Source organism: Hipposideros armiger, unplaced genomic scaffold (assembly GCF_001890085.2).
Source record: "Hipposideros armiger isolate ML-2016 unplaced genomic scaffold, ASM189008v1 scaffold_119, whole genome shotgun sequence".
In the NCBI taxonomy this organism is placed as follows: domain Eukaryota; kingdom Metazoa; phylum Chordata; class Mammalia; order Chiroptera; family Hipposideridae; genus Hipposideros; species Hipposideros armiger.
Genome location: NW_017731469.1, coordinates 195,926 through 220,426, shown reverse-complemented (window position 1 = coordinate 220,426; position 24,501 = coordinate 195,926). Strand labels below are relative to the sequence as shown.

The 24,501-nt window shown below is 40.8% G+C and overlaps 1 protein-coding gene across 1 annotated transcript in view; it reads left to right on the top strand.

Annotated features, from left to right (window-relative positions):
- TAF1 (TATA-box binding protein associated factor 1) overlaps nucleotides 1-24,501 on the top strand; it is a 70,750-nt gene that overhangs the window by 9,296 nt on the left and 36,953 nt on the right. Inside the window, 20 exon segments of the mRNA XM_019647970.1 lie at nucleotides 803-979; nucleotides 1,353-1,480; nucleotides 1,571-1,678; nucleotides 1,804-1,977; nucleotides 2,415-2,588; nucleotides 2,815-2,919; nucleotides 4,811-5,011; nucleotides 5,177-5,318; nucleotides 5,712-5,842; nucleotides 6,724-6,804; nucleotides 10,697-10,846; nucleotides 11,024-11,143; nucleotides 11,422-11,597; nucleotides 12,187-12,365; nucleotides 13,808-14,021; nucleotides 14,459-14,624; nucleotides 15,896-16,107; nucleotides 19,398-19,506; nucleotides 19,741-19,839; nucleotides 20,152-20,329. Of these exon segments, the coding sequence (XP_019503515.1) occupies nucleotides 803-979; nucleotides 1,353-1,480; nucleotides 1,571-1,678; nucleotides 1,804-1,977; nucleotides 2,415-2,588; nucleotides 2,815-2,919; nucleotides 4,811-5,011; nucleotides 5,177-5,318; nucleotides 5,712-5,842; nucleotides 6,724-6,804; nucleotides 10,697-10,846; nucleotides 11,024-11,143; nucleotides 11,422-11,597; nucleotides 12,187-12,365; nucleotides 13,808-14,021; nucleotides 14,459-14,624; nucleotides 15,896-16,107; nucleotides 19,398-19,506; nucleotides 19,741-19,839; nucleotides 20,152-20,329 (3,024 nt within the window).

Below are 24,501 nucleotides of genomic sequence, written 5' to 3'. Positions count from 1 at the left end.
CTTGGTGTGTTTTGTTTTCAATTTTCTGTCTTCTCTGTGTGTATGCAGGTGAGCTCAATTTTGTAGGTACAGTTTTATGTACTGTGCTTTTCTCTTAATGTAAATATTCTATGTCATTCGAAGTTCTTCATAAAAATGTTTACTGACCTGGAAAGCTCGTTTTAAATGGAAAAAAGAAATGAAGTGGCATATTTAATATTCTGTTTGTATAAATGAAAAAAGCACACTGTACAAACATAGAAAGCTGGCCAAAAGGAAGTATACTACAGGGTTCACAGTTGTTATTTCTGGTTTGTGAGGTCAGAGACTACTTCAGTTTTCTTCTTTATGCCTTTCTGTATTTTCTCGTTTTTTTCTGTTAACCAGGATTACTTTCATAATTCGGAGGAAAAACAAAAATGTCTTATTTTTTAAATCTAAGAAACCATTTTTTTTCCTTCCATTCTGTCTAAATATTTTATTGGTTGCATAGTATTCTTATATGGATGTTCTCATAAATTACCAATAATTAGTGTATTACTAATACATATTTTACTATCGTTATTAGCATATTTTACCATATCATTGATGACCATAATTTATTTTGAGCAGCCCCTAATTGAACATTTAGTGCTTCGTATTTTTACTATTGCAAAACATACTGCAATGAGCATTTTTGTGTGCATCATTTTATTAAGGCTAACCCTTTTTAGTAACAGAAGTAACTAACATTTGCTTCTTTTTCCCTTTGCTAGAATCATGTTTGAAAGGAGCATAAATGTTATGTCTGTTACTGAGTGTTTCTTCCTTGTGTTTTGGCTAGGTTTTGCAGCCACCCTGGATGATGACAAGCCTTGGTACTCCATTTTTCCCATTGACAATGAGGAGCTTGTGTATGGACGCTGGGAGGACAATATCATTTGGGATGCTCAGGCCATGCCCCGACTCTTGGAGCCTCCTGTTCTGACCCTTGATCCCAATGATGAGAACCTCATTTTGGGTATGTTACTAGCAGAGTCCAGTGTTCCTCCTCCATAATTAACAGCTTGCTGCTGATGTCAAGGTGCAGGAAGAAATCAGAAGGGTTGGGAGGGTCAAGACTACAAGCTTCTAAGTAGCAGTTCGAGAGTACAAAGTTATGGTAGTCCATTTCTAGAATTTGTGTACTGTTTAGAGAAAACTCACAATGTGGGAATGTTGGAAAGTGGTACCTTTGAGATGTCAGGAGTGTAGTTTGTTTGGTTTGAGTGAATCACGGAGTAGAAGTGGTCTGAGGTTAGATGACAGACCTGGTTTGGACCTGCAAAGGTATCAGTAGGAAAGGTGACTCTTCAGGGATAGCAACTCCAGAGGGACTTTTGTTTCTTCCCCAGAAATTCCTGATGAGAAGGAAGAGGCCACCTCTAATTCCCCCTCCAAGGAGAGTAAAAAGGAATCATCTCTGAAGAAGAGTCGAATTCTCTTAGGGAAAACAGGAGTCATCAAGGAGGAACCACAACAGGTCTGTGAAGGGAAAGGGGACTTGGTGTTTACAACAAAGAAAGGTGAGGAGGGGAGTCTGACTAAAGTTTATTTGATGACCTGTCATTAGAACATGTCTCAGCCAGAAGTGAAAGACCCATGGAATCTCTCCAATGATGAATATTACTACCCCAAGCAACAGGGTCTTCGAGGCACCTTTGGAGGCAATATTATCCAGGTAACAGTAGCGTTTTTTCCTATGGCGGAGGGGAACCATGGCATTGTTCTGATGAGGATGTGGGTAAGTCTTGCCCAGGTTGGAGGTGGTATTTAATTTGAACCCTTGTATTTCTTGTGTCTTAGCACTCAATTCCTGCTGTAGAATTACGGCAGCCCTTCTTTCCTACCCACATGGGGCCCATCAAACTGCGGCAGTTCCACCGCCCACCTCTGAAGAAGTACTCCTTTGGGGCACTATCTCAGCCGGGACCCCACTCAGTCCAACCGTTGCTAAAGCACATCAAAAAGAAAGCTAAGGTATGATTGAATCCTGTTTAGGAAAAGACAATTGTGAAAGACATTGTAAGTTGGGAAATGGACTGGATATTAGATGATACTAGGAATTGTTTATTTTCTCAGCTGTCATAGAATGTTGTGGTTATTTAGGAGAATGTCCTTATTCTTAGGGGATGCATATGGCAATACCTAAGGGCAAAGTGTCATGATGAGTGCAACTTTTAAAAACGGTTAGGCAAAAATCTAGAGAGTTATGGGTAAAACAGATAATGGCAGAAGTATAAACAGTTATATCTAGGCTATGGGATAATAAATGTTCATGTGTTTGAAAATTTTTGCAATGAAATAAAAAGCAAAGTAAAATTGTTTTTGGTGTCGTCTTCTCAGAATGAGCAACATCAGTATGTACAGTTAATGTCCTGTCAGGAGCTGAACTGTATTCTCTTTTTTCTGGGCAGATGAGAGAACAAGAGAGGCAAGCTTCAGGTGGTGGAGAGATGTTTTTTATGCGCACACCTCAGGACCTCACAGGCAAAGATGGAGATCTAATTCTAGCAGAATATAGTGAGGAAAACGGACCATTAATGATGCAGGTTGGCATGGCAACCAAGATAAAAAACTACTATAAGCGGGTGAGTCTCTGCTTCGAAAAATCTTTAGACTATATCCGTAGTTAGATATCCAGTGATTATCTGTGACCATGTATTTTGTGTTTTTTATATAAATTTCTTGGGAGAAAGGAATGGTATCATTTTTGTGGTTAGTAACATTAGTAAAATGCCATGCTCATGGAATAGTTTGTGCAGGCTTATTGATTATATTCTGTGATAGTAACTAGATCTGCTGTTTTCCTTATAGAAACCTGGGAAAGATCCTGGAGCACCAGATTGTAAATATGGGGAAACTGTTTACTGCCATACGTCTCCTTTCCTGGGCTCTCTCCATCCTGGCCAATTACTGCAGGTGAGGAAGTCTCCCCTAAGGAAATGGACAGATGAGTAGCTAGTCAGCCCAGAAAGCGCCAATTCTAGTTGATTGAGATACTATTCATACATCAATTATGAGGAAGATCAATATAATCCCCCAGTTTGTTTTGGTGTTTTTATTAAAACTGGCTCCTAGTTATTGATAAGCTAAATTTAAAATCGTTTTTTTGAAAATACACATTTTCAAATAAGTACAAATACATAAGAAGTCCAGAAACATGTGAGTGGCATAGGGAAGTCAACCTGGATAGATAATTTACTATACTTCATTTTAATTTGTATGTGTAAAATTGGTATGTTTTGGTTATATTAGTTGTCATTTTGAGTATTGAACCACACCTGAGCAAAGTAGTCCCCAGCCATAGTGAAGTGGTTTGTTTCCTGCTCTTTGTTCTGATGGGTGGAGAGAGGCCCTCTGATAACCTAGCTTGCACACATTTCGTTAAGGGGAACTATGGAGGGCCACAGATGTCGTGAGACAATCTCTAGCACTTTCCTACTTTTTGCCTCCACTGTATTTTTCTTAGCGATCTTAACCACTTTCCTGCTCTCGTACCATTATTACTATTGTGTATTCTCTGAAAGCATCTGCAAAGTCTTTTTTCTTCTTTTTTTCCTAAAGATTTTATTGGGGAGTTGGGGGAGGGGAACAGCGCTGGGGAATCGGGGGAAGGGGAACAGACAAGTTGCTGTCCTTGTGTTCTACAGTCTAGTTGTGGAGGACGTCGCTTCACTGGCCCATGTTGGTATTATCATTGCGTTCCTCCCATGTGAGGCAGATTGGACACAGGCACCTGGACGACCGCTCACGCCGGCTCTTGGCAGCTCACGCCGGCTGCTGGCCGCTTAACGCTGGCTGCCAGCCACTCACGGTAGCTCATGGCAGCCCACTGCAGCAGGGGCTGCAGCCTACGCGGGCGAGTGACTCTTGGCAGCCCTGCTCCAGGTCAAGCTGTTGTTCACCATCTTAGCTGTAGAGGGTGCAGCGTCAATGGCCCTCATGGGGGATCCCAGCCGGGGCCCTGCTGCTCAGAGCTGGCATCCCAAGCCAACTCTTAACCAACGTGCCACTCGGCCGGCCCAGTCTTTTTTTTTTCTTTATCCTTTACATATATAGTCATTTCCCACAATATCTTGAGTATTGTTTTTATACTGTTTCTGTCATTCTTGCCCTGTAATTTTTTCTCTACATTTCACATTTAGATTTTTCTTTTCACGCATACGTTGAAGTTCCTTCTTTCCACTTTTCTAATTTTCTGAGAAGTCTTTTCTTTGAATCACAGGCTCCTTGTGAAAGTTGATCCCCATCTGGCTGCTACTTAAACAAGCTCAATGTCTGTCCTGTGTTTTTAAACTGTCTTCTCCAGCATACTTTCTACTTCATTAGTTGTTTTTGTCTTTTATATTTATTTAACATATGTTTTGATCTCACCTGTATTATGTCAGGGTCTATGCTGGCATCTAGAGTAGCTAGTATTGTAGTTGTTAATTTTTAAATTGAATTTCATGTGTAATCTTCATAGCAATCCTGTGAAGTATAGGCATTTTAAGTATGTCAGTTTAGTAGATGAGGAAAATTAAGCTCAGAGATACTATGTGATGTCATACTGTGAATAGCAGAGCAGCCAGTATCACTTGCATCCACATCTTTCAGCTTCCCCGCTGCTGACTCTTAAAGATAGCCAGTGGGTAAAGAATGATCTAATCCCGTTTGCTATTCTGTATTAGAATTTGTCTAAAATACTGGCTAAATCCTAGACGGCTTAATGGGTGTGGAGAGCAAATGAACTCAATTTTCCTTTGTCACTAGTTGACTGAATTTCCTAGGGCTTCTCTGTGTATAACTTTGGTGTTTTTACTTTTGCTAGGCATTTGAGAACAATCTTTTTCGTGCCCCAATTTACCTTCATAAGATGCCAGAAACTGATTTCCTTATCATTCGGACTAGACAAGGTTACTATATTCGGGAACTAGTGGATATCTTTGTGGTTGGCCAGCAGTGCCCCTTATTTGAAGTTCCTGGGCCCAACTCCAAAAGGGCCAATACACATATTCGAGACTTTCTCCAGGTAAGAATGAAGGGATAGGGAGGGGATCAGAAAGCACCTACAAGGGTATGGTTATTTGGGGGTACATCAGGAAAGAGCAAAACACAATGGGCTTAGCAGAGGAAGGTGCCCTGGTGAACTTGCATCCTTTACTTGCCACATGAAAGCACTTGGTTTGTTGGGCAGGTTTTTATTTACCGTCTCTTCTGGAAGAGTACAGATCGTCCTCGGCGGATCCGAATGGAAGATATAAAAAAGGCCTTTCCTTCCCATTCAGAAAGCAGCATCCGGAAGAGGCTGAAGCTCTGTGCTGACTTCAAACGCACAGGTCAGCAGCACTTGCGGCTGATTACTTGTCCTGTCTGCCTCTTTCCAAGGAAGGAATTAGGGTTTTCAGTTAAAGGATATGCATGCAGCTAATAAACTATAAATGGAAATTGACAAGTCAACAAAAGGAGGTAGTAGCAGATCATCTGTTGGGAGCTCTGATTGCTTTTTTATTTTGCCTGCCAGGAAATTCAGCATAATTGCCAGATGTCTCATATGGGATGGGGGAAACCTAGCGGCAGGGCTTTTCTTGGCCAGGCAGGCTACCTGTGGCTAGGCCTGGTACCTTCCAGGATATTGCCTGGTTCACTCTTGGTTTGCTGTCCCTGTTGCTGTCAATAAAGGGCCTTTGGAATTCAGAACAGGTCATTTTCTCTCTTGGTATCTTTTCTAGGGATGGATTCAAATTGGTGGGTGCTGAAGTCTGATTTTCGTTTACCAACTGAAGAGGAGATCAGAGCCATGGTATCTCCTGAGCAGTGCTGTGCGTACTATAGCATGATAGCTGCAGAGCAACGACTGAAGGTGAGCACCTGCCTCCTAGGCGTTGCCTGTGCTTCTGGGTTTTTCCAGAGAGACCAGATGAACAGTTTTCCCACTGGTTTAGAAATGATGGTTACTATTGGGTTGTTGGAAAAGTCATGACGCATTTTTGCAACGAAAAACAGAAAAAATATGTCGTGACTTTTCCGACAACTCAATAGATTAGTACCAGTTATTTGAAAATTCTTCTGGGTGCACCAGTTCTGGGGGAACCACAGTGTAGCTAAATATCAATGGGAAGACTTAGTGAGGGTCTCGGGGCATACTGTTCTGCCTTAAACATGGTTGCTCATCCATTTGGGTGGCGACATTAATCTCTGCTTTACAAGACTGGTGTGGAAGCAGGGCAAGTACTTCTCAGTGGTTCTCCACAGCTTTCCAGGTGGACGGAGATAATAGTGGTGATGTACATGTGGTTTAAAAGATCTGGTTATGGGCCGGCCGAGTGGCTCAGTTGGTTAAGAGCTCGCTCAAGAGTTTGAGCTCTGAGCAACAGCGGTTCGAGTCCAGCCCGAGCTGAGCAGCTGCTGAGCTGCCAACAGGTAGCAGGATGGCTCAGCTTAAAAAAAAAAAGATCTGGTTATGGTGGGATAGTACAACTCCGTCCCACTGAGTTAATGAGTATCTCTCTATTCAGCTTCCTACGGGCCTTAACCACCCATGTATCAGCTGGTAAGGTCCTTGAAATGTGGCAATGCTTCTTCTGATACCTAAGGATGTAGAATGGTGAAGATACACCGAGGACTTTACAGAATTCTTTCTGTATGCAGCTGTGCTTTGATATTCTGTGCTCAGTTTTCAGTCAAAGTTGTGCTTTGTGTTTTCCAATTTATTGATTGATGGATGGATTTATCCTCTTCCAGGATGCCGGCTATGGTGAGAAGTCCTTTTTTGCTCCAGAAGAAGAAAATGAGGAAGATTTCCAGATGAAGATTGATGATGAGGTAAGGTTTTTTGCTAATTTTTGTTAGTGCATCCCATTTATCCTTAAAACACAGCTTATATCGAGATGTGGTTGACATAGAATAAACAGCACATATTTAAAGTGTACTGTTTGGTATGTTTGATGCATGTTTATGCCTGTGCGATTCTCATAATAAGGTAATGAGTGTATTTGTCACTCCCAACACTTTCTTAGTGCCCCTTTGAAATACCTTTCTTGTCTCCACCCTCCCTGTTCTCTGAAAACCACTGGTCTGCTTTCTGTCACTGTAGATTAGTTTGCATTTTCTGGAATTTTAGATAAACGGAATCATATGTACTCTTTATTTTAATTGTGGCAAAATATACATAATATAAAATTTACCATCTTAATATTTAAGTATGCAGTTCAGTAGTGTTAAGTTCATTCACACTGTTGTACAGCCAATCTCCAGAATGCATCATCTTGTAAAACTGAAACTTCAGTACCTGTTAAACAATAATCCCTAGTCCTACTTTGCCCAGCCACTGGCAGCCACCATTCTACTTTCTGTCTCAATGAATTGTACTACTGTATGTACTTCACCTAAGTGGAATCAGACAGTATTTGTTTTTATGTGACTGGTTTATTTCCTGTAGCATAATATCCTCGAGACTCATCCGTGTTGTAACATGTCAGAATTTCCTTTTTAAGGCTGAATAATATTCTGTTGTATGTATAGACCACATTGTGCTTCTTTAGTCAGCCATTGCTGGCCATTTGAGTTACTTCCACCTCTTAGCTATTGTGAATAATGCTGCTCTGAACGCAAGTGTGCAAATATCTGTTCAAGACCCTGCTTTCAATTCTTTTAGATCCATAGCCGGAAGTGAGATTACCGGATCATATGGTAGTTCTACTTTTAGGTTTTTGAGGAACGTCCATACTGTTTTCCAAAGCAGCTGCGCCATTTTACATTCCTATCGGTGGTATATGAGAGTTTCCATTATTCCACACTCTTGTCAACACCTGTTATTTATTGGTTTTTTTATAGTAGCCATCCTAATGTGTGTGAGGTGGCCTCTTATTGGGGTTTTGATTTGCATTTCCTTGATGTAGTGGCATTGAGCATCTTTTCATGTGCTTCTTGGCCATTTACATGTCTTCTTTGGAGAGAGATTTATTCAAGTCCTTTGTCCATTTTTGAATTGGTTGTTTGTTTTTGTTGTTGAGTTGCAGGGTTTTTTTAATATATTCTGAATATTAACCTCCTGTTAGATGTATGATAAACAAATATTTTCTCCCATTCTGTAAGTTGCCTTTTCACTCTGTTGTGCCCTTTGATGCAGAGACGTTTTTAATATCGATGTAGTCCAATTTATCTAATTTTTCTTTTGTTGCTTGTGCTTTTGGTTCCATATCCAAGAAATCATTGCCAAATCCAGTGTTACAAAGCTTTCCCCCTGTGTTTACTTTTAAGAGTTTTATATTTTTTAGTTCTAATGTGTAGGTCTTTAATCCATTTTGAGTTAATTTTTATATATGGTGTATGGCGACGTTTCAACGTCATTTTTTTGCATGTGGATATTCTGTTTCCCCAGTACCATCTGTTAAAAGTATATAGTCTTTCTTGTCTGTTGTCTTTAAATCTGTAATTCTGTTGAGACTCATCCAGGTTGTTGTGTATACTAATAATTTATTACTTTTTATTGCTGCATAGTGTTTCACAGCATGGATGTACCACAGTTTGTTGAACTAATAACCCATCGAAGGACATTTTGGTTGTTCTTGGTTTTGGGCTATTATGAGTGAAGCTGCTGAGAAAATTCATTTGTAAATCTTTGTATGGACATCTGTTTCTGTTTCCTTGTGTAAATACCTAAAAGTGGAATTGCTGCATCATATGCTAATTCTGTATTTAACCTTTGGTGTCAGACTATTTTCTTCAGCAGCTGCACCATTTTCTATCCCACCAGCAGTAGATGAGAGTTACAATTCCTCCACATCCTTGTCGGCACTTGTTATTTTTCAGTTTTTTAATGTCCCTCCTAGTGGGTGTAAAGTGGTCTCACTGCGGTTTTCATTTGCATTTCCCAGATGGCTGAGGATGTTTAGCTTCTTGTCATGTGCTTATTGGTCATCCAGAGATACCTTCTTTGGTCAAGTGTTTGTTCATTTCTTTTGCCCATTTTTATTTTTAACTAGTTGCTTGTTTTTTTATTACTGAGTTTTGTCAGTTCTATATATATTCTAGGTCTGAGTCCTTTATCAGGTATGTGATTTGCAAAGATTCTTCTCCCAGTCAGTGGTTTGTCTTTTAATTTTCTTAACAGTGTCTTTTGAAGAGCAAAAAAGTCCAACATATCAGTCTTCTCTGTTGCTTGTGGTTTTGGTGTTGTAGCTAACAAATTTTTATCTAACTCAAGGTCACAAAGATTTTCTCTTACGTTTTCTTCTAAAAGTTATATTGTTTTAGATCTTATGTTTAGATCTATTCTGAGTTAATTTTTTATAGAGTGCACAGTATAGATTAAGGTTCTTTTTTTTTGCATATGAACGAATGTCCAGTTCGTCTAGCACCATTTGTTAAAAAGTTGAATGATCTTTTAAAACAAAAATTTGATCCTTATTTGGGTCCTTATTTCTTTGAGGAAGAGGTTCTTAACATGATTTATAAGGATCTGTATGATTTGAGTCTTGTGCATAATTCTAACTTACTCTCGTCTCCTTTCCTTGCCCATCTTGTACTCTAAGCTCCAAACATACTGACGTTCATTCCGTTCCTTAAATTTCTTTCTGTTGCCTTCCAGGATTTTGTAACTGCTGTTCTCTCTGCCTAGAATATTTTCTCTCCAGTCTTGTACCATCTGACCTTCATCTGCAAGTTGTATTCTCTTGGAAGCTTTTCTTGACTCTTGCCCTCACTCCACTCCCACCCTTCTTTTAGATCAGACCACCATCCTTCCCTTCTGTATGTACATATAGCACTTCTTACTTTCCTATCATGGCGCTGATCATGCAGTATTGAATTTGGTTGGTTGGTTGTCTCTTCCTCGCTAACAAAAGGTCCATGAGAAAGTAGTGCTGATGTGTGGTAGATATTCAATGAATGAATGAATGAATGAGTGGATGAATGAAGGGAGTGAATGATTGTGAATGAGGGCAGGCAGAGCAAGTAAAGAAGCATTGTTGTACTATTCTCTTGAGGTTGGAGTACAAAATGAGTGGTTGTCTAAGAATTCCAGAAATTAAGCATTCTGTTGTTGAATGATCTTCAAGACTGAATCTTGAATAGAGAATTGGCCACTTTCTAGCTAACCGTGAATATTCTTGACTGATCTGTGTGGACAAGCACATTCCCCTTGTCTTAATTCCCAGATTGTTTTGTGCGGTCAGTGAACACTATTTAGGGTCCCAGGAGAGGACAGGCCTTTTTGTCCAAATAAGTGGCAGAGGTAAATGGTCTTTGGTTTAGAGCTGTTGGGGTTGGGGCCGTGCTTTGTAAAGCATGCTTCTCGTCTACTTAGGAGACTATATAGGTCATTTTAAAGAACCCATTTGAGCAATTGGACAGTCAAATGCCGTCATCAGTGTAACTCACCTCTTTAAGCATCATGAGGGTGGGGGCAACACTGCCTTTGAGAACTCTCAGTTAAGCCCTAGGGATATGGGGCTGGGCTGAAGGGTCCCACTGTGCACGTAGTCCTCCTTACACTGTCTGAGATCTTGACCTCTATTTAATGACGTGATTTAAGTGCCGTAGGAAAGAAGACTAGCAAGCTGAGTACTGGGCAGCTCTATGTAACTGTTGATCTTTGTGAACAGTTTAAGAAAGCATCAAATTGTGCAATATTATAATTATTCCAAACTTCTGAGTATGGCTAGACATACAGCAAAGTTTCCCACAACCCTTAGGATCTTTTTCTGTACCTCAGGTCCGCACTGCTCCTTGGAACACCACAAGGGCCTTCATTGCTGCCATGAAGGGCAAGTGTCTCCTGGAGGTGACTGGGGTGGCAGATCCCACTGGGTGTGGCGAAGGATTCTCTTATGTGAAGATTCCAAACAAACCAACACAGCAGAAGGTAAGATTGTCTGAATTTCTAGAAGGTGAAAATCAATCCTAGAGACAACGGAGGTTAAGGAGTGAAGATGAATGGGGCGGAGGGTCTGGAAAGCAATGACGTTGACAGGAAGAACTTAGATGCATACTCTAAGGAGTTGAACTTCTTGGGATTCTTACCTGTTTGTTTTTGAGGTAGGATGATAAGGAGCCTCAGCCAGTGAAGAAGACAGTGACAGGAACAGATGCAGACCTCCGTCGCCTGTCTCTGAAAAACGCCAAGCAACTACTCCGTAAATTTGGTGTGCCTGAGGAAGAGGTGGGTGTGGAAGAGGAAAACTTAGGGGTTCCTAAGGGCTTTATTTAAAGAGGGAAAAGTTGGGTGGCAGGTGGAAGGAACTCTGAAGAATTTTGTGGTGTAGGTTTTACTAGACTGGACCTTGGGTACTGTGGCAGGAATTAACTTTCCCAAAGCTTTCTGTTTAACCTGCTTTGGGTGATTTTTTCTTGGCTACCTCTGTAACTGTGCACCTTGGTTTGTTCTTTGAGTTCCCTGAATGGTGTGTGTATATGTGTGTTTGTCTGTGTCTCTTGTAGATTAAAAAGTTGTCACGCTGGGAAGTGATCGATGTGGTTCGCACAATGTCAACAGAACAGGCCCGCTCCGGAGAGGGGCCCATGAGTAAATTTGCCCGTGGATCAAGGTTTTCTGTGGCTGAGCATCAAGAGCGTTACAAAGAGGAATGTCAGCGCATCTTTGACCTACAGAACAAGTATGTTTTTGTGCTACAGGAAATCCAAGCTAAAAATTGGGGTGGGAGGGATTCCAGACACTATGACAATGACGAGCAGGTCACCTAATAATGACTAGGTGGTCAAGTATCTGAGATTCCAGGGTAGTATCTGTTTGTAAGACTGCTGTACTGCCTGCTCACTTCAAAGCAACTTGACAAAGGTTTGAGCTTTGGTTCTGTGACAACATTTGTAGTCTCTTTGGGCCTGACAGCCATCCCAGGGGTGGTAGGGGACGGGTAGTGGTTTTTTCTGAAGGCTTGCTTGTGAGGGGATGGTAATGCCCTATTAAAAATGAGGAGTGTGCTGATTTGTTTCTCAGGCTTTCTCAAGGAATCCTGAATATGAAATGCTGCACTAATTGCATATTTCAAACTTGCCTTGTTGACTAAATATCTAGGAGCACTTTTTACAGCTTTTCTGTTGAGGGCCACATGTTTTAGTGGATTTTGAGTATTCCTTTTTAAGGTTGATTTCCCAATTTCCTACTCTTGCCTAAAATCATATTTCTTCAGCTGTTTTTCACTTCATATCTTCCCTCATCTTAACATAACATTGCTTTCTTTTTAGGGTTTTGTCGTCAACTGAGGTCTTATCCACTGACACAGATAGCAGCTCAGCTGAAGACAGTGACTTTGAAGAAATGGGCAAGAACATTGAGAACATGCTGCAGAATAAGAAAACCAGCTCTCAGCTGTCACGTGAACGGGAGGAGCAGGAATAGAAGGAACTACAGCGGATGCTACTGGGTGAGGGCAGTGGCTTCACAGACAGACAGACAAAAAAGAGAAGGATCGAAAAAGTGTTACTAACTGAGACAAAGCTGGAAGCAGAGAAGCAGGGGATGAGATTAGAAAGAAAAGCCTGTAGATGAGGTAGAGATCAGATTACTGAAAACTGGACTCTAGGCTTATCTGTGGGCACAAATTAAAGAGATGCTGCCAATTTCCTACTGCCTCTGTCTGTGTCAGGCCTCGCCAAACTACGCCTTATCAGTGTTGTACATCAAGTGAGCTTTATGAGCATTCTCCTAGAGGGAAGTGTTTTTAATACAGTATCTGTGGATGAATTTGAGGGGTGATTCTCCAACCCTCTGAACTGTAAAATTCTGTTCTAATGCGCCTTTTCCGAGGAGAAGGTCCGTGCTTCCAGAAGATTCTCAAAGGAGTCTTAGACCCTCAAAAGAGTTTAAAATACCCAACCAGAAATTGTAGAAGTTGAAGGTGGGGGTGATAAAGACTTACACTGGTTTGGGATGTGCACATTGGGAACGAAAAGAGGAGAAAAACCCAGGCAGCCTTAATATTGATTTCACTCTGGGCTTGCTAGAAACATGGCGGTACCATTGATTAAAGTAGAAATTTCAAATAAAGAAGCAGGTTTAAGAAGGGAAGGTGTGATGTGTGGGGTTTGAGGTCCCCATGACCCTTCCCCAGTGGATGTCAAACAAGCCATTGAAAACTTGAATGTAGATACCAAGAGAGAGGATAAAGGCTGAAGATGAAGTTTTAAATGACTATTCTCACTCGTAATAGCCTTTCCTTTGTTTCCTTCTCTCTGTAAAAGCTTTGTATATATTTTTTTGTTCTGATTACTGTGTAAAGATGTGTTAGAGCCTTTTCACCAGTGTGGTCCTGTACCAGCAGTATCTACATCACATGGGCATTTGTTAGACCTGCAGGATCTCTCTCTCACCCCACACCTACTGAATGAGAATCTGTATTTTAATGAGATCCTCAGGTGATTTCTATTTATTCAAATTAAAGTTTGAGAAGCCTTAAACTCTAGGCCTTAAGACTCTGGACTTGTTTCTGTGATGCTATTTTTTCCCTTGGGTTTTTGGGTGCTTTTCTTTAACGTGCTCATCAGCTGCTCCCTGCTTGGATTTTCCTCTTGCACTGTTGCTCAGAGGAATCTGTACAGCTACTGCTCTTCTGTCCCTTGTATCAAATATGCAGTTTTCTGAGACCCTTTCAGAGTTTTTTGGACTCTAAAAATAGGAACATTGGCAGTGGTAAATGAAAGCAGGAAAGGACAACTCAGTATATTTGTGGGGCCGGGGGGAACTTTGATGCTTTCTGTAGAACCATAGTTTTGTGACATGTTGAGCTCCGCGGTCTTCACTCAACCCCAAGAAAATGGCGATTTGGGTGGTAGGGGGAATGTGTGGAAATCGTTTTCTGCCTTGCAGCAGCAGGCTCAGCAGCATCAGGAAACAATCACAGAGATGATGACACAGCTTCTGTGACTAGCCTTAACTCCTCTGCCACTGGCCGTTGTCTCAAGATTTATCGCACATTTCGAGATGAAGAGGGTAAAGAGTACGTTCGCTGTGAGACAGTCCGAAAGCCAGCTGTCATAGACGCTTATGTGCGCATACGAACCACAAAAGATGAGGAGTTCATGTGAGTTGATGATAAGAATGGTGGGGAGTGGGGTGAGGATGGCTACTTCAGTTATTGTGACAGAATTCCACACAGTTGTCCCTGGAAGTCTGTTAATTGGGAACTATCTTGCCTTTTAGATCTTTGGGTTAGAACAGCACCAAATCACAGGGAGAATTCCAAATCTGACGCCCAACAAAGGCAAATTTTCACTTTCACCTGAGTCCTCTGCATTTTGTCTGGTTGGTTGACAAAAATCTTAGGGATCACTCTCATTCTAAGAGAGGTGCCACTCTGCAAATGGAAGGCTCATGAATGGGGGCCATGGGAGTGCCAGGTAGCATTTTATTTCAGTATTGGTGGATTATTTGAGTTGAGAAATGTTTAGCTATTTGGACAGTCTTCTTGGTTTAGGTTTGCTTACAGTCCTGTGATGTTTTTTCCCCCTTGTTATCCAGTCGAAAATTTGCCCTTTTTGATGAACAGCATCGAGAAGAGATGCGAAAAGAACGGCGGAGGATTCAAGAGCAACTAAGGCGGCTTAAGCGGAACCAGGAAAAGGAGAAGCTTAAGGGTCCTCCTGAGAAAAAGCCAAAAAAAATGAAGGAGCGCCCTGACCTAAAAGTAAGTGTAGTATGGCGTGATGGTGATTACCAAAGCAAAGGTCCTCTTATCTTGTGGCATTCCCCCTCCCTTGGAATGAACACGTTATCATGGAAAGCTAGTTTGAATTGATGGGACAGCTTGGGTGTCTTCAGCACTAGAATGACTGGTACCAGTAGCAACAGACCTAACCTGGTGCCGCTGGGTGTCATTTCATACTTCATCTACTGGAAATATTTTCTAGGAGTTGAGATAGGTTTGGTGGATTTTTTAAATGTGCGTTTATGTACATATGTACATATGTGTATACACATATATACACACATACGTCTTGTTTTAAAATTGTATGTATTAAAAGAAGAAGCAGAAACAAACGTGAAATATGGGTTGCTTTGCATAACTCAGGTAGGATTCCAGAGGTCACTATACAGTGTAGCTATAATGTGTACCATAAAAGGAAGCACCTGTGGTACAGTGGGAAGAGCCATGGACTTACAGACAGAAGATGGGGATTCAGGTCTGGTTTGTCATTTAATAGATCTGAGACCGTAACCTCTTCAAACATGGTTTCTATGAAATTATATCTGTCTCAGTGTTGTTGTATAGTGCATAGGGAGCATTTTGGAAACTATAAAAGTCCCAACAGATATGAACTGCTGTTGACATGTACTGACGTTATTACAGTATTTTAATGTCCCTTCTTGCACGGGACCTTATGTAAATATGTACAGTACTGGCCCCATTTTGCAGATGGAACTGAGGTCAGTTGTAACCTGAGATGGAGACTTGGTATTATTGAGCCTTTTCCTTTGGGCTAGGAATATGTCCGTGCTGCTGAATGCAGCCAGGGGCTTCCAACATCCTTTCTCCTGCATATTTAATATTTTCATAGTTTACTACTAAAACTGGGAGTGGAAACCCTCTCACCTTTCTTTCTTGATTTTTAAAGAAATGTTCAGTGTCTGGATTTTTTTTTTTAGCTGAGCCATCCTGCCACCTGTTGGCAGCTCAGCGGCAGCTCAGCTCAGGCCGGGACTCAAACCGCTGTCGCTCAGAGCTCAAACTCTTGAGCGAGCTCTTAACCAACTGAGCCACTCGGCCAGCCCTGGATTTTTTTTAACGTGTCATTTTCACTTTTATCCAGTGGCTTCTGACTGAAAGGTGTGTAACAGTTCTTTTGGAACAGAAGTTCTGAGCCTGCCTTTGTTTTTCTCCTGCCCTGAATGTATTTCTTCAAGCTAACATCATACAGCCTGCTTACCTCTGACATATTGATACTTCTCCTTTTGCAGCTCAAATGTGGGGCTTGTGGTGCCATTGGGCACATGAGGACAAACAAATGCTGCCCCCTGTATTATCAGACAAATGCTCCACCTTCCAATCCTGTTGCCATGACAGAGGAACAGGAGGAGGAGTTGGAAAAGACAGTCATTCATAATGATAATGAAGAACTTATCAAGGTGGAGGGGACCAAGATTGTGTTGGGCAAACAGCTCATTGAGAGGTAAGGGGTAGCAGGCAGGAAGTGCCGTGGGAGAGCTCTGTTGGAGGTTGGTGATTCCGGTGGCTGGCACAGTTGGATGTGATGTGTTCTCTGATGTGGAACTGAGGGCATAGGATCTTGGATGGCATTTTCTCGGTAATTGTTGCCAATAATGAAAATTATAGTCTTGCCCTTGGGCATGCTACCTGGCCTTTCTAAATAAGTTTCCTTATTTACCACACAAAACTGCGCTTACCAGGGTGGTTATGAAGGTAAAAATGAGAGACTATATAAAGCACAACACCTGGTATATAGTAGACACTCTTCCTGTTCTATTTCAGGCACCTGTAATATTTGGAAGGCCCCTAATCTTAGAATGTTCTAGTAAACGGACCATCCAGAAAGATTAAGGAGACTATGCCTCTACCTACCTGTCTCTTGCCCTCAGAGAATTTAATAGGTAATCCAGTGGGAGGGGTTTTTTAATTGAACAAAAAAATTTCCTCTAACTTTTTAGTTTGAAAATTGCAAGCCTACAGTTGAAAGAATAATAATAATACAGTGTAGTATTTCTCTCAACCAGTTGTTAACATTTGTCACATTTGTTTCATCTTTATATCTAAAACTTTTCTTTTGCTAAACTGTTTGGAAGTAAGTTGCAGGCATCATGACATTTCACTTATAAATTCTTTAGCATAAGGACATAAATACATGATACTATTATTACACCTAAGAAAATGAACATTAATTTAGTAGTTTCTAATATTCAGTCCTTATTCAAATAGCCTTAGTTGTCTCAATGTCCTTCATTGCCTCTCCCCAAATTTAGGCTGTAATCCCAGTTCAAACATTAAGTATTTTTGAGTCTCTCTTAATCCATGGGTCAGCAAACGGTGGCTTGCAAGCCACATGCAGCTCTTTGGGTACGTTTTGTCTCAGAAGTTTGCCGACCCCTGGAAGAGCCAATCATGTCCCTCGCAACAATTTAAAAATTATTTGAGAGTGATAAATATATTTTTACATAGTCACCATTATGTGACTAATATCCTTTAAAAATTTTATAAATGAAACTATGATAGTTTTATTTACATTTTCAATTTTACTTCAGAGCCAAATGTACGTACCCAAAGAGCCGCGTGTGGCTCGCAAGCCGCAGTTTGCCGACCCCTGGTGGCTCTTCTGTCTCAAAAGTTTGCCGACCCCTGATCTAGACTGTCCTGCCCACCTTTTTTGTTTTCCATGACACCGAATTTTTTTGAAGAGTCCAGGCCAGTTGTCTCATAAAATATCCCACATTCTGGATTTGTCTGGTTGTTTTCTCATTGATTATATTCAGATTAAATGTCTTTGGCAAGATTACTACATAGGTGATACTGAACTTAATACACTACATCAGCAAGCACATAATGTCAGGGTTTCTTACTATTTTAATCATCTTGTTAAAGTGATAATCTCCAGATGCCCCTTTGATAAGGGTATGTTTTTCCCTTTGGAATTAATGTGTGAATGAATATCCTGTTCCCTAACAGTCATTCTCTCAACAGTTTTAGCATCCCTTGATGACCATTGCCTAACTCAGTTATTAATATTACACTAGGGGTTGCAAACAATGTTTTTTTCTCCTAATTCTAGCATTCTTTGTACATTAACTGGAATTCTGTAAAGAAGAGCTTTCCCTCCCTTTTTGAGTACTACTGTGAATTCTGAAATCTTTCCTTTGTAAACTTAGTGTATTATAATTCATTAACCTCGTTATTAATCTTGATGCCCATATTGTCCCAGATTTGACCCCTTCAGGCCAGATCTTATATCCTTTTGCAATGACCCTATGAAATCTTTGAGAACTTCTTTGTTTTCTGGCACAAGATGTTCCGGGCTCTCCTTGAAATGTCCCTGTCCCAGACCTAGAATCAACCATTTCTCCAAAGGAGTCCTGGATCCATTTACTGGGGCATCGCATTTAGAAACCAAGATCTAGACGTTAGGTATGCTCGTTGCCACTGAAAGGTCGTTGCTTCTAGGCCAGCGGTTCTCAACCTTCCTAATGCTGCGACCCCTTAATACAGCCCCTCATGTTGTGGTGACCCCCAACCATAAAATTATTTTCGTTGCTACTCTGTCACTGTAATTTTGCTACTGTTATGAATTGTAAAGTAAATATCTTTCTGTTTTCCAATGGTCTTAGGTGACCCCTGTGAAAGGGTCATTTGACACCCAAAGGAATCGCAACCCACAGGTTGAGAACCGCTGTCTAGGCTGTTAGTGGACAAAACTAGGAAATATACATATATTGTAAATACGATTTACAATAGCAATATCTCCAGTTCAAATTGTATCTGCAACTTCCCCCATTTCATATTTGTATCTTTTCTCTGGTTCCCAGCATCAGTATATTTATTCATTTGTTCTTTCCTATGATACATACAAAAAAGTTTGAGTATTGCTATACCAATACCACTACCAACAACAAACCTACAGAGTCAATGTATCCTCTGTAGTTTGTTGTTCTTGGATTATATGCCACTGAAGTTGTACAATCGGTATTATATTCAAAATATATTTGGATTTTTTGTGGGTAATTTTTAATTCAATACACAGTTCTATTCATTTGTTTCTTTTATGTTCTGCGTTCTTTTTCTGTCCTTTTTTATTTAATTTATCAATATCTGTAATAGTCATGTTTCAAAGCACATTAGAAAATGAAAATGTATCTTGATCCATATAATGGAAGGGAAGAAAATGAATTGATGGGCTTTTAATGATTGAGGGAAATGCAGATTAGTTTTTCTTTTCAAACCAGTGTTTAATTTCTTCCTTGTTTTCATTTCGAAGAAGTTGTTTCCTAGCCCTTTAGCCTTAAGATAGAATGTTGGAGCTAGAAGGTTGTTGAAATTCCTTTAGCCTAGTTCCCTTATCTTCCAAATCAGAAACTGAGGTGGAGTTGTGGCTTGCCTAGCTCTTTATTAATTTGTAGATCCTATGAGGCCTTGCCTGATTTGAGCCTTAAAAGGTAGATGACTGGAGGGCTGGCAGAGTGGCTCAGTTGGTTAAGAGCTCGCATAAGAGTGCGAGCTCTGAGCAACAGCGGTTCGACTCCCAGCCCGAGCTGAGCAGCCGCTGAGCTGCCAACAGGTGGCAGGATGGCTCACCTAAAATAAAAAAAATTTTAAAAAAGGTGGATGTCTGGCCTTGGTTTGGCTTTTTCCTCCCCAGGCTCATGCTCAGGTACTTCGGACTTTTTCACTGTAGTTGCTTTTTTCCTGGGGACTAGAAATAGGGACTGCATGCTATGAAACTGTTGTTGATTACAGTGCAGATGAGGTTCGGAGAAAATCTCTGGTTCTCAAGTTCCCTAAACAGCAACTTCCTCCCAAGAAGAAACGGCGAGTTGGCACCACTGTTCATTGTGACTATTTGAATGTGAGTATTTGCGTTGCTCCTTTCTGACGGGATGGGCTTCTCATTGATTCCCCCAGCCATCTAAGCCACGGATGGCTCTGACACAGCCTTAGATGCTCCTTTGGCCTGGCCCTGAAAAGAATGTGTACTATTTGTTACAGGAGTTCCAAAATAGATTTGTCTAGCTTGAAAGTACTGGGTTTTTTGTGTGTTTTTGAATCTAGAAAACATCCTGGCTTCCTTGTTTCTCCTTAGAGACCTCATAAGTCCATCCACCGGCGCCGGACAGACCCCATGGTGACATTGTCGTCCATCTTGGAATCTATCATCAATGACATGAGAGATCTTCCAAATGTGAGTTCATCGCATTCATATCTACAGTAGGGTATGATAAGGCTCTTTGTTCTAGCTGTGATTTCAGATAGAGGGCAGTATAGTCCTAGGTACCTGGAACCCCTATTTTCTTTGGGATGTAGTTTTTTGGTTGTTGGTGTTTTTTTTCTTTGATTTGTTTTTTTTTAGCAGTTTAGTAGAGGAAACAGACCTGCTGTATCTAGAGAGATTCCTTTGAGAGTTGATGGCCAGGTAGATGTGAGAGAGTCTTCAGGAACTGGCTCTGACAAGTGTTCGTTTCTCATGGGTGGTGCTGGCCTCTTGTTTGCACAGACATACCCGTTCCACACTCCAGTCAATGCAAAGGTTGTAAAGGACTACTACAAAATCATCACTCGACCGATGGACTTACAAACCCTCCGTGAAAATGTGCGTAAACGCCTCTACCCATCTCGGGAAGAATTCAGAGAGCATTTGGAGCTCATTGTGAAAAATAGTGCAACTTACAATGGTGAGAATTATGTGTTCTTTGACTACAGAGGTCACCTTGCAGATCCTTATTTATCCCTTACTAATCATAAACTCAGACTAGATTGGATTCAATGAAAGGACCCACAATGGATTAGTGTATTTTGGGGTTACAAAAATCAGGTGTAGTGTACATTTTAGTCGTTGAATATACAGTTGACCCTTGAACAACATCAGTTTGAACTGCAGGGATCCATTTATGTGTGGAGTTTTCAGTTGACCCTCGCAGTTCAAACCCATGTTGTTCAAGGTTAACTGGTGGTTGGGAATCTCAGGAGGTGGAGGGCCACGGTAAGTTATACACAGATCTTCAACTGCAAGGGGCAGTCAGTGCCCCGAAACTTGTCATTGTTCAAGGATCAACTGTATATCACTTCTTTTTTATTTCCACTTTTAATGTATCCTCTGGAAAATTTGGAGTCTGTTGAAATGAAACAGTTGTATGCAGAGCAGTGGGAGGAAGAAGTGGGCCTAGGAAAATGGAAGGGAGGGACATTCAGTGTGGATGTATGTGCTTGTGACATATTTGCTCTGCATGAGTCTGATTTAGTCTATAAGGCTATTATAGGGGATGTCATATTTTGGTTAAAAAGTTGGAAAGGCAAGGAGGAAGAAATATTTGTAAGTCTTTTTAAAGGAGGAAAACAGTGCAGCTTCTTCATGTAAAGGATCAAGTTTCCTGATTTCCACTTGTATCCTTGAGCACACAGTCATATATAAGTGTAGGGATTGAGAGTACAGACAGAGTATGAGTCATGGCTCCGCCACTTACTAATTGAGTTACCTTAGACAAGTTATTTAACCTCTCATAGCCTCCTCGTTGTCTCATCTGTAAACAGGGGACAACAGGAATACCTATATTTTAAGACCTTTCACAAGCAGGCCTGACCCACCGTCTTTGCCCTTGGTCTGGAATGTTCTTTCTTCCCTTTCAGGGGTGAATTTCCATTCATATTCACATTGCCCAAAATATCAATTTTTGATCTTCTGTGCCCTCGTGGCGCAATTATATAAACCTTGATAGCTCTTATTGTGTTATATATAATTATTTATATACCTGGTTCTCCCACCACTTTGTGACCTCCCAGAGACTATATCTTATTCATCTTTGTATTCCCATGGCCTAGCAGAGTGCCACATACATACAAGGGAAGAATACATTTGTTAGGCTCAATTGTCATTCAAGTTGCAAGGATAAAAACTTAAAACAAAAATCAGATTGGAAGGAGAATGGAAACGTCTTTGAGAATATAGACTTTGAGATACCTTTGTTTCATTTAGGTGGAGATGTTAACAAAAAATGAGAAATTTAAAAGTTCTAACTTTCTCACAACCTTACATATACTGGGGGTGCCAAAAAAATGTCTACACATTTTAATATATGTTAACACTTTGGCCAACGTTGCTCAAGCAGTAGTTAGCCATAATCAGAAGTGTCCGGACACTGATGATAACCACTTTGAGCACCTCTTGTCATTGCAGAAGTAAAACGTGACTTGTATTCATCTTTTGTTATTGGTATATATTAATACAATTTTTTCCTTTCTTAAAATGTATATACAGGGCCGGCCGAGTGGCGTGATGGTTAAGAACTGGCTTGGGATGCCAGAGGGCCCCGGTTCGGATCCCACATGTGAGGGCCAGTGACACTGCCCTCCACAAAAAAAAAATGTATATTCATTTTTTTGGCATCCTCTGCCTATCATGCATCAGTGTTAACTAAAGTTGTACATTATATCCCTAGTACTTAGTTATCTTATAATTGGGAGTTTGTACCTTGTGACCACCTTCCTCCAATTCCCTTTTCCCCCACCCCAACTCTTAACCACAAATCTAATTTCCTTTTCTATGAGTTTGGGGTTTTTTTGTTTGTTTGTTTGTTTTGGGAGTTTTTTAGTTTCCATATATAAATGAGATCCTACAGTATTTATCTTTGTTGTTGAGTGTCTTTGCACATACTTAGAAATATCTTTCTTGAACTTTGATGTATTTGGCACTGTTGACCAGTTTTTCCTTTGATACTCTCTTCTCCCTTTTTCAGGAGTACTTTATTTAATCCCTTCCTGCCTTTTTCACTCTCATGACTTAAGCTATCATATATCCACTGATATCACTATCTCCAGCCAGTACCTCTGTACTCACATTGCCAATTATCTACCACATTTAACCTATTTTTCAGTGCCCTACCGGAAACTTATCTGATTGCCTTATTTAGATTGATGGTATTACCATTCCTGCAGTTGTGCAACCTAGAAATGGTAGTCATCTTTGATTCCACCTGTTCTCCCCCGTACTCATAGATCACTGAGTCGCATGGATTGTACCTTCAAAATTCTGCTGAAACACATCCCTCCCTTTCAGCCTCCATTGCTAATGTCTTGTTTGACCTCTTGCAACAGCTTCTAAACTTTCCCTTTACTGCTTGCCTTAATTCTTCACACACCGTTGACAGTATTTTCTTCTAAAACACAGACTTGAAAAACTATCCTCCAGCTTAAATCTTTAGTGGCTTTCTGTCATCTGTTAGACCTTTGTAATGTTGCCCCTCCTGCCTTTCCAAGTTTCATTTCCTGTTTCTCCTCCACACATACCTGTATTCCAGATGTATGAAACCACGTGTGGTTCCTCTTCTGAAAAGTGATGCTTCATGAATTTGCTTACTTCTGTGTCTTTGCACTTTTTCTTCCCTCTGGAATATCTTTCTCCCATATTGTCTACCTGATGAACTTCTACCTTTCCTTAATGACACTGCTCAAATGTTGGTCACAACAATTATTGCCTACTCCTCCCCAGCACGCAGATGTAATTGTTGTAAAACAACTTATTATACAACGTATTTCATATGTGACCCTTCCATATTTTATAGCAAGCAATATAGTCCTTTATTTGCACTGATACTCAGTTTTTAAAAACTTTCTTAAGGAAGTTGTTAGGCATATTCAGAAGTGGGGAGGGGAGTAAATAAACCTCAGTGTACCTATTCACCCAGTTCAACAATTGCTGGCATATAGCTCATCTCGTTTATTGTTTAGTCTGTATTTCCACTCATTGTATCATTTCATTAATAGATACTTGAAGCACTTGTACTCTCTTACAGTGATTTATTTTCATGTCATTCTCTTTGACTAAACCAAGAACTGTCATAGGAACTGTGTCTTATTTTCCCATTAGTCTCATTGAACACGTTACAGTCATTCAATATTGAATGACTAAATACATGAATCCTAAATTAGTAGTTGAGAATGGAACAGAGGTTTAAGCTCGGGGGAACACTTATACGAAAGAATCGACAGAAGAAGATAATCAAGTAACTAATATTGAAAGGGAGTAGTTTGAATTACTGTCTAGATGAAAAGGTTTTTTTGTTTAATTGGGAAATTGGAGGAGGGGAACAGCGTTGGGGAATCGGGGAAGGGGAACAGACAAGTTGCTGTCCTTTTGTCCTTCAGTCTAGTTGTGGAGGATGTCGCTTCACTGGCCCATGTTGGTATTATCATTGCGCTCTAACCACTGAACCATCCGGCCACCAGTTTGCACCTCAGGGCAGCTCAGCTCAAGGTGCTGTGTTCAATCTTAGTTGCAGGTGGGCATAGCCCACCATCCCATGCGGGAGTCAAAACGGCAACCTTGTTGTTAGGAGCACGTGCTCTCACCAGCTGAGCCATTCTGCCGCCTGTTGGCAGCTCAGTGTCAGCTAAGCTCGGGCGCAGCTCACTGGCTCATGTGGGAATTGAACTGGCTACAGTGTTGCTCAGTGTTCGCGCTCTTAACCAACTGAGCCACTCGGCCAGCCCCTTGTTATAGATTTAAGGGAAACTAAAGTAATAGTCTGAGGTGAGATGGAGATTCATTTATGACAAAGGCTTTGGATTTGCCATGTATTGGGAGGACATCACAAACCATACAAACAAAAATTGCAGTCACAAATTCTATATGCTAACTATGGAGAGATTATAAATAATGATCTCCTTAGCCATCCTTAAACAAATTGTCATTCCCCATCCATAGTATCTTTTTTTATTAAGATTTTATTGGGGAGTTGGGGGATGGGAACAACACTGGGGAATTGGGGGAAGGGGAACAGACAAGTTGCTATCCTTTTGTTCTTCAGTCTAGTTGTGGAGGACATTGCTTCACTGGCCCAAGTTGGCACCA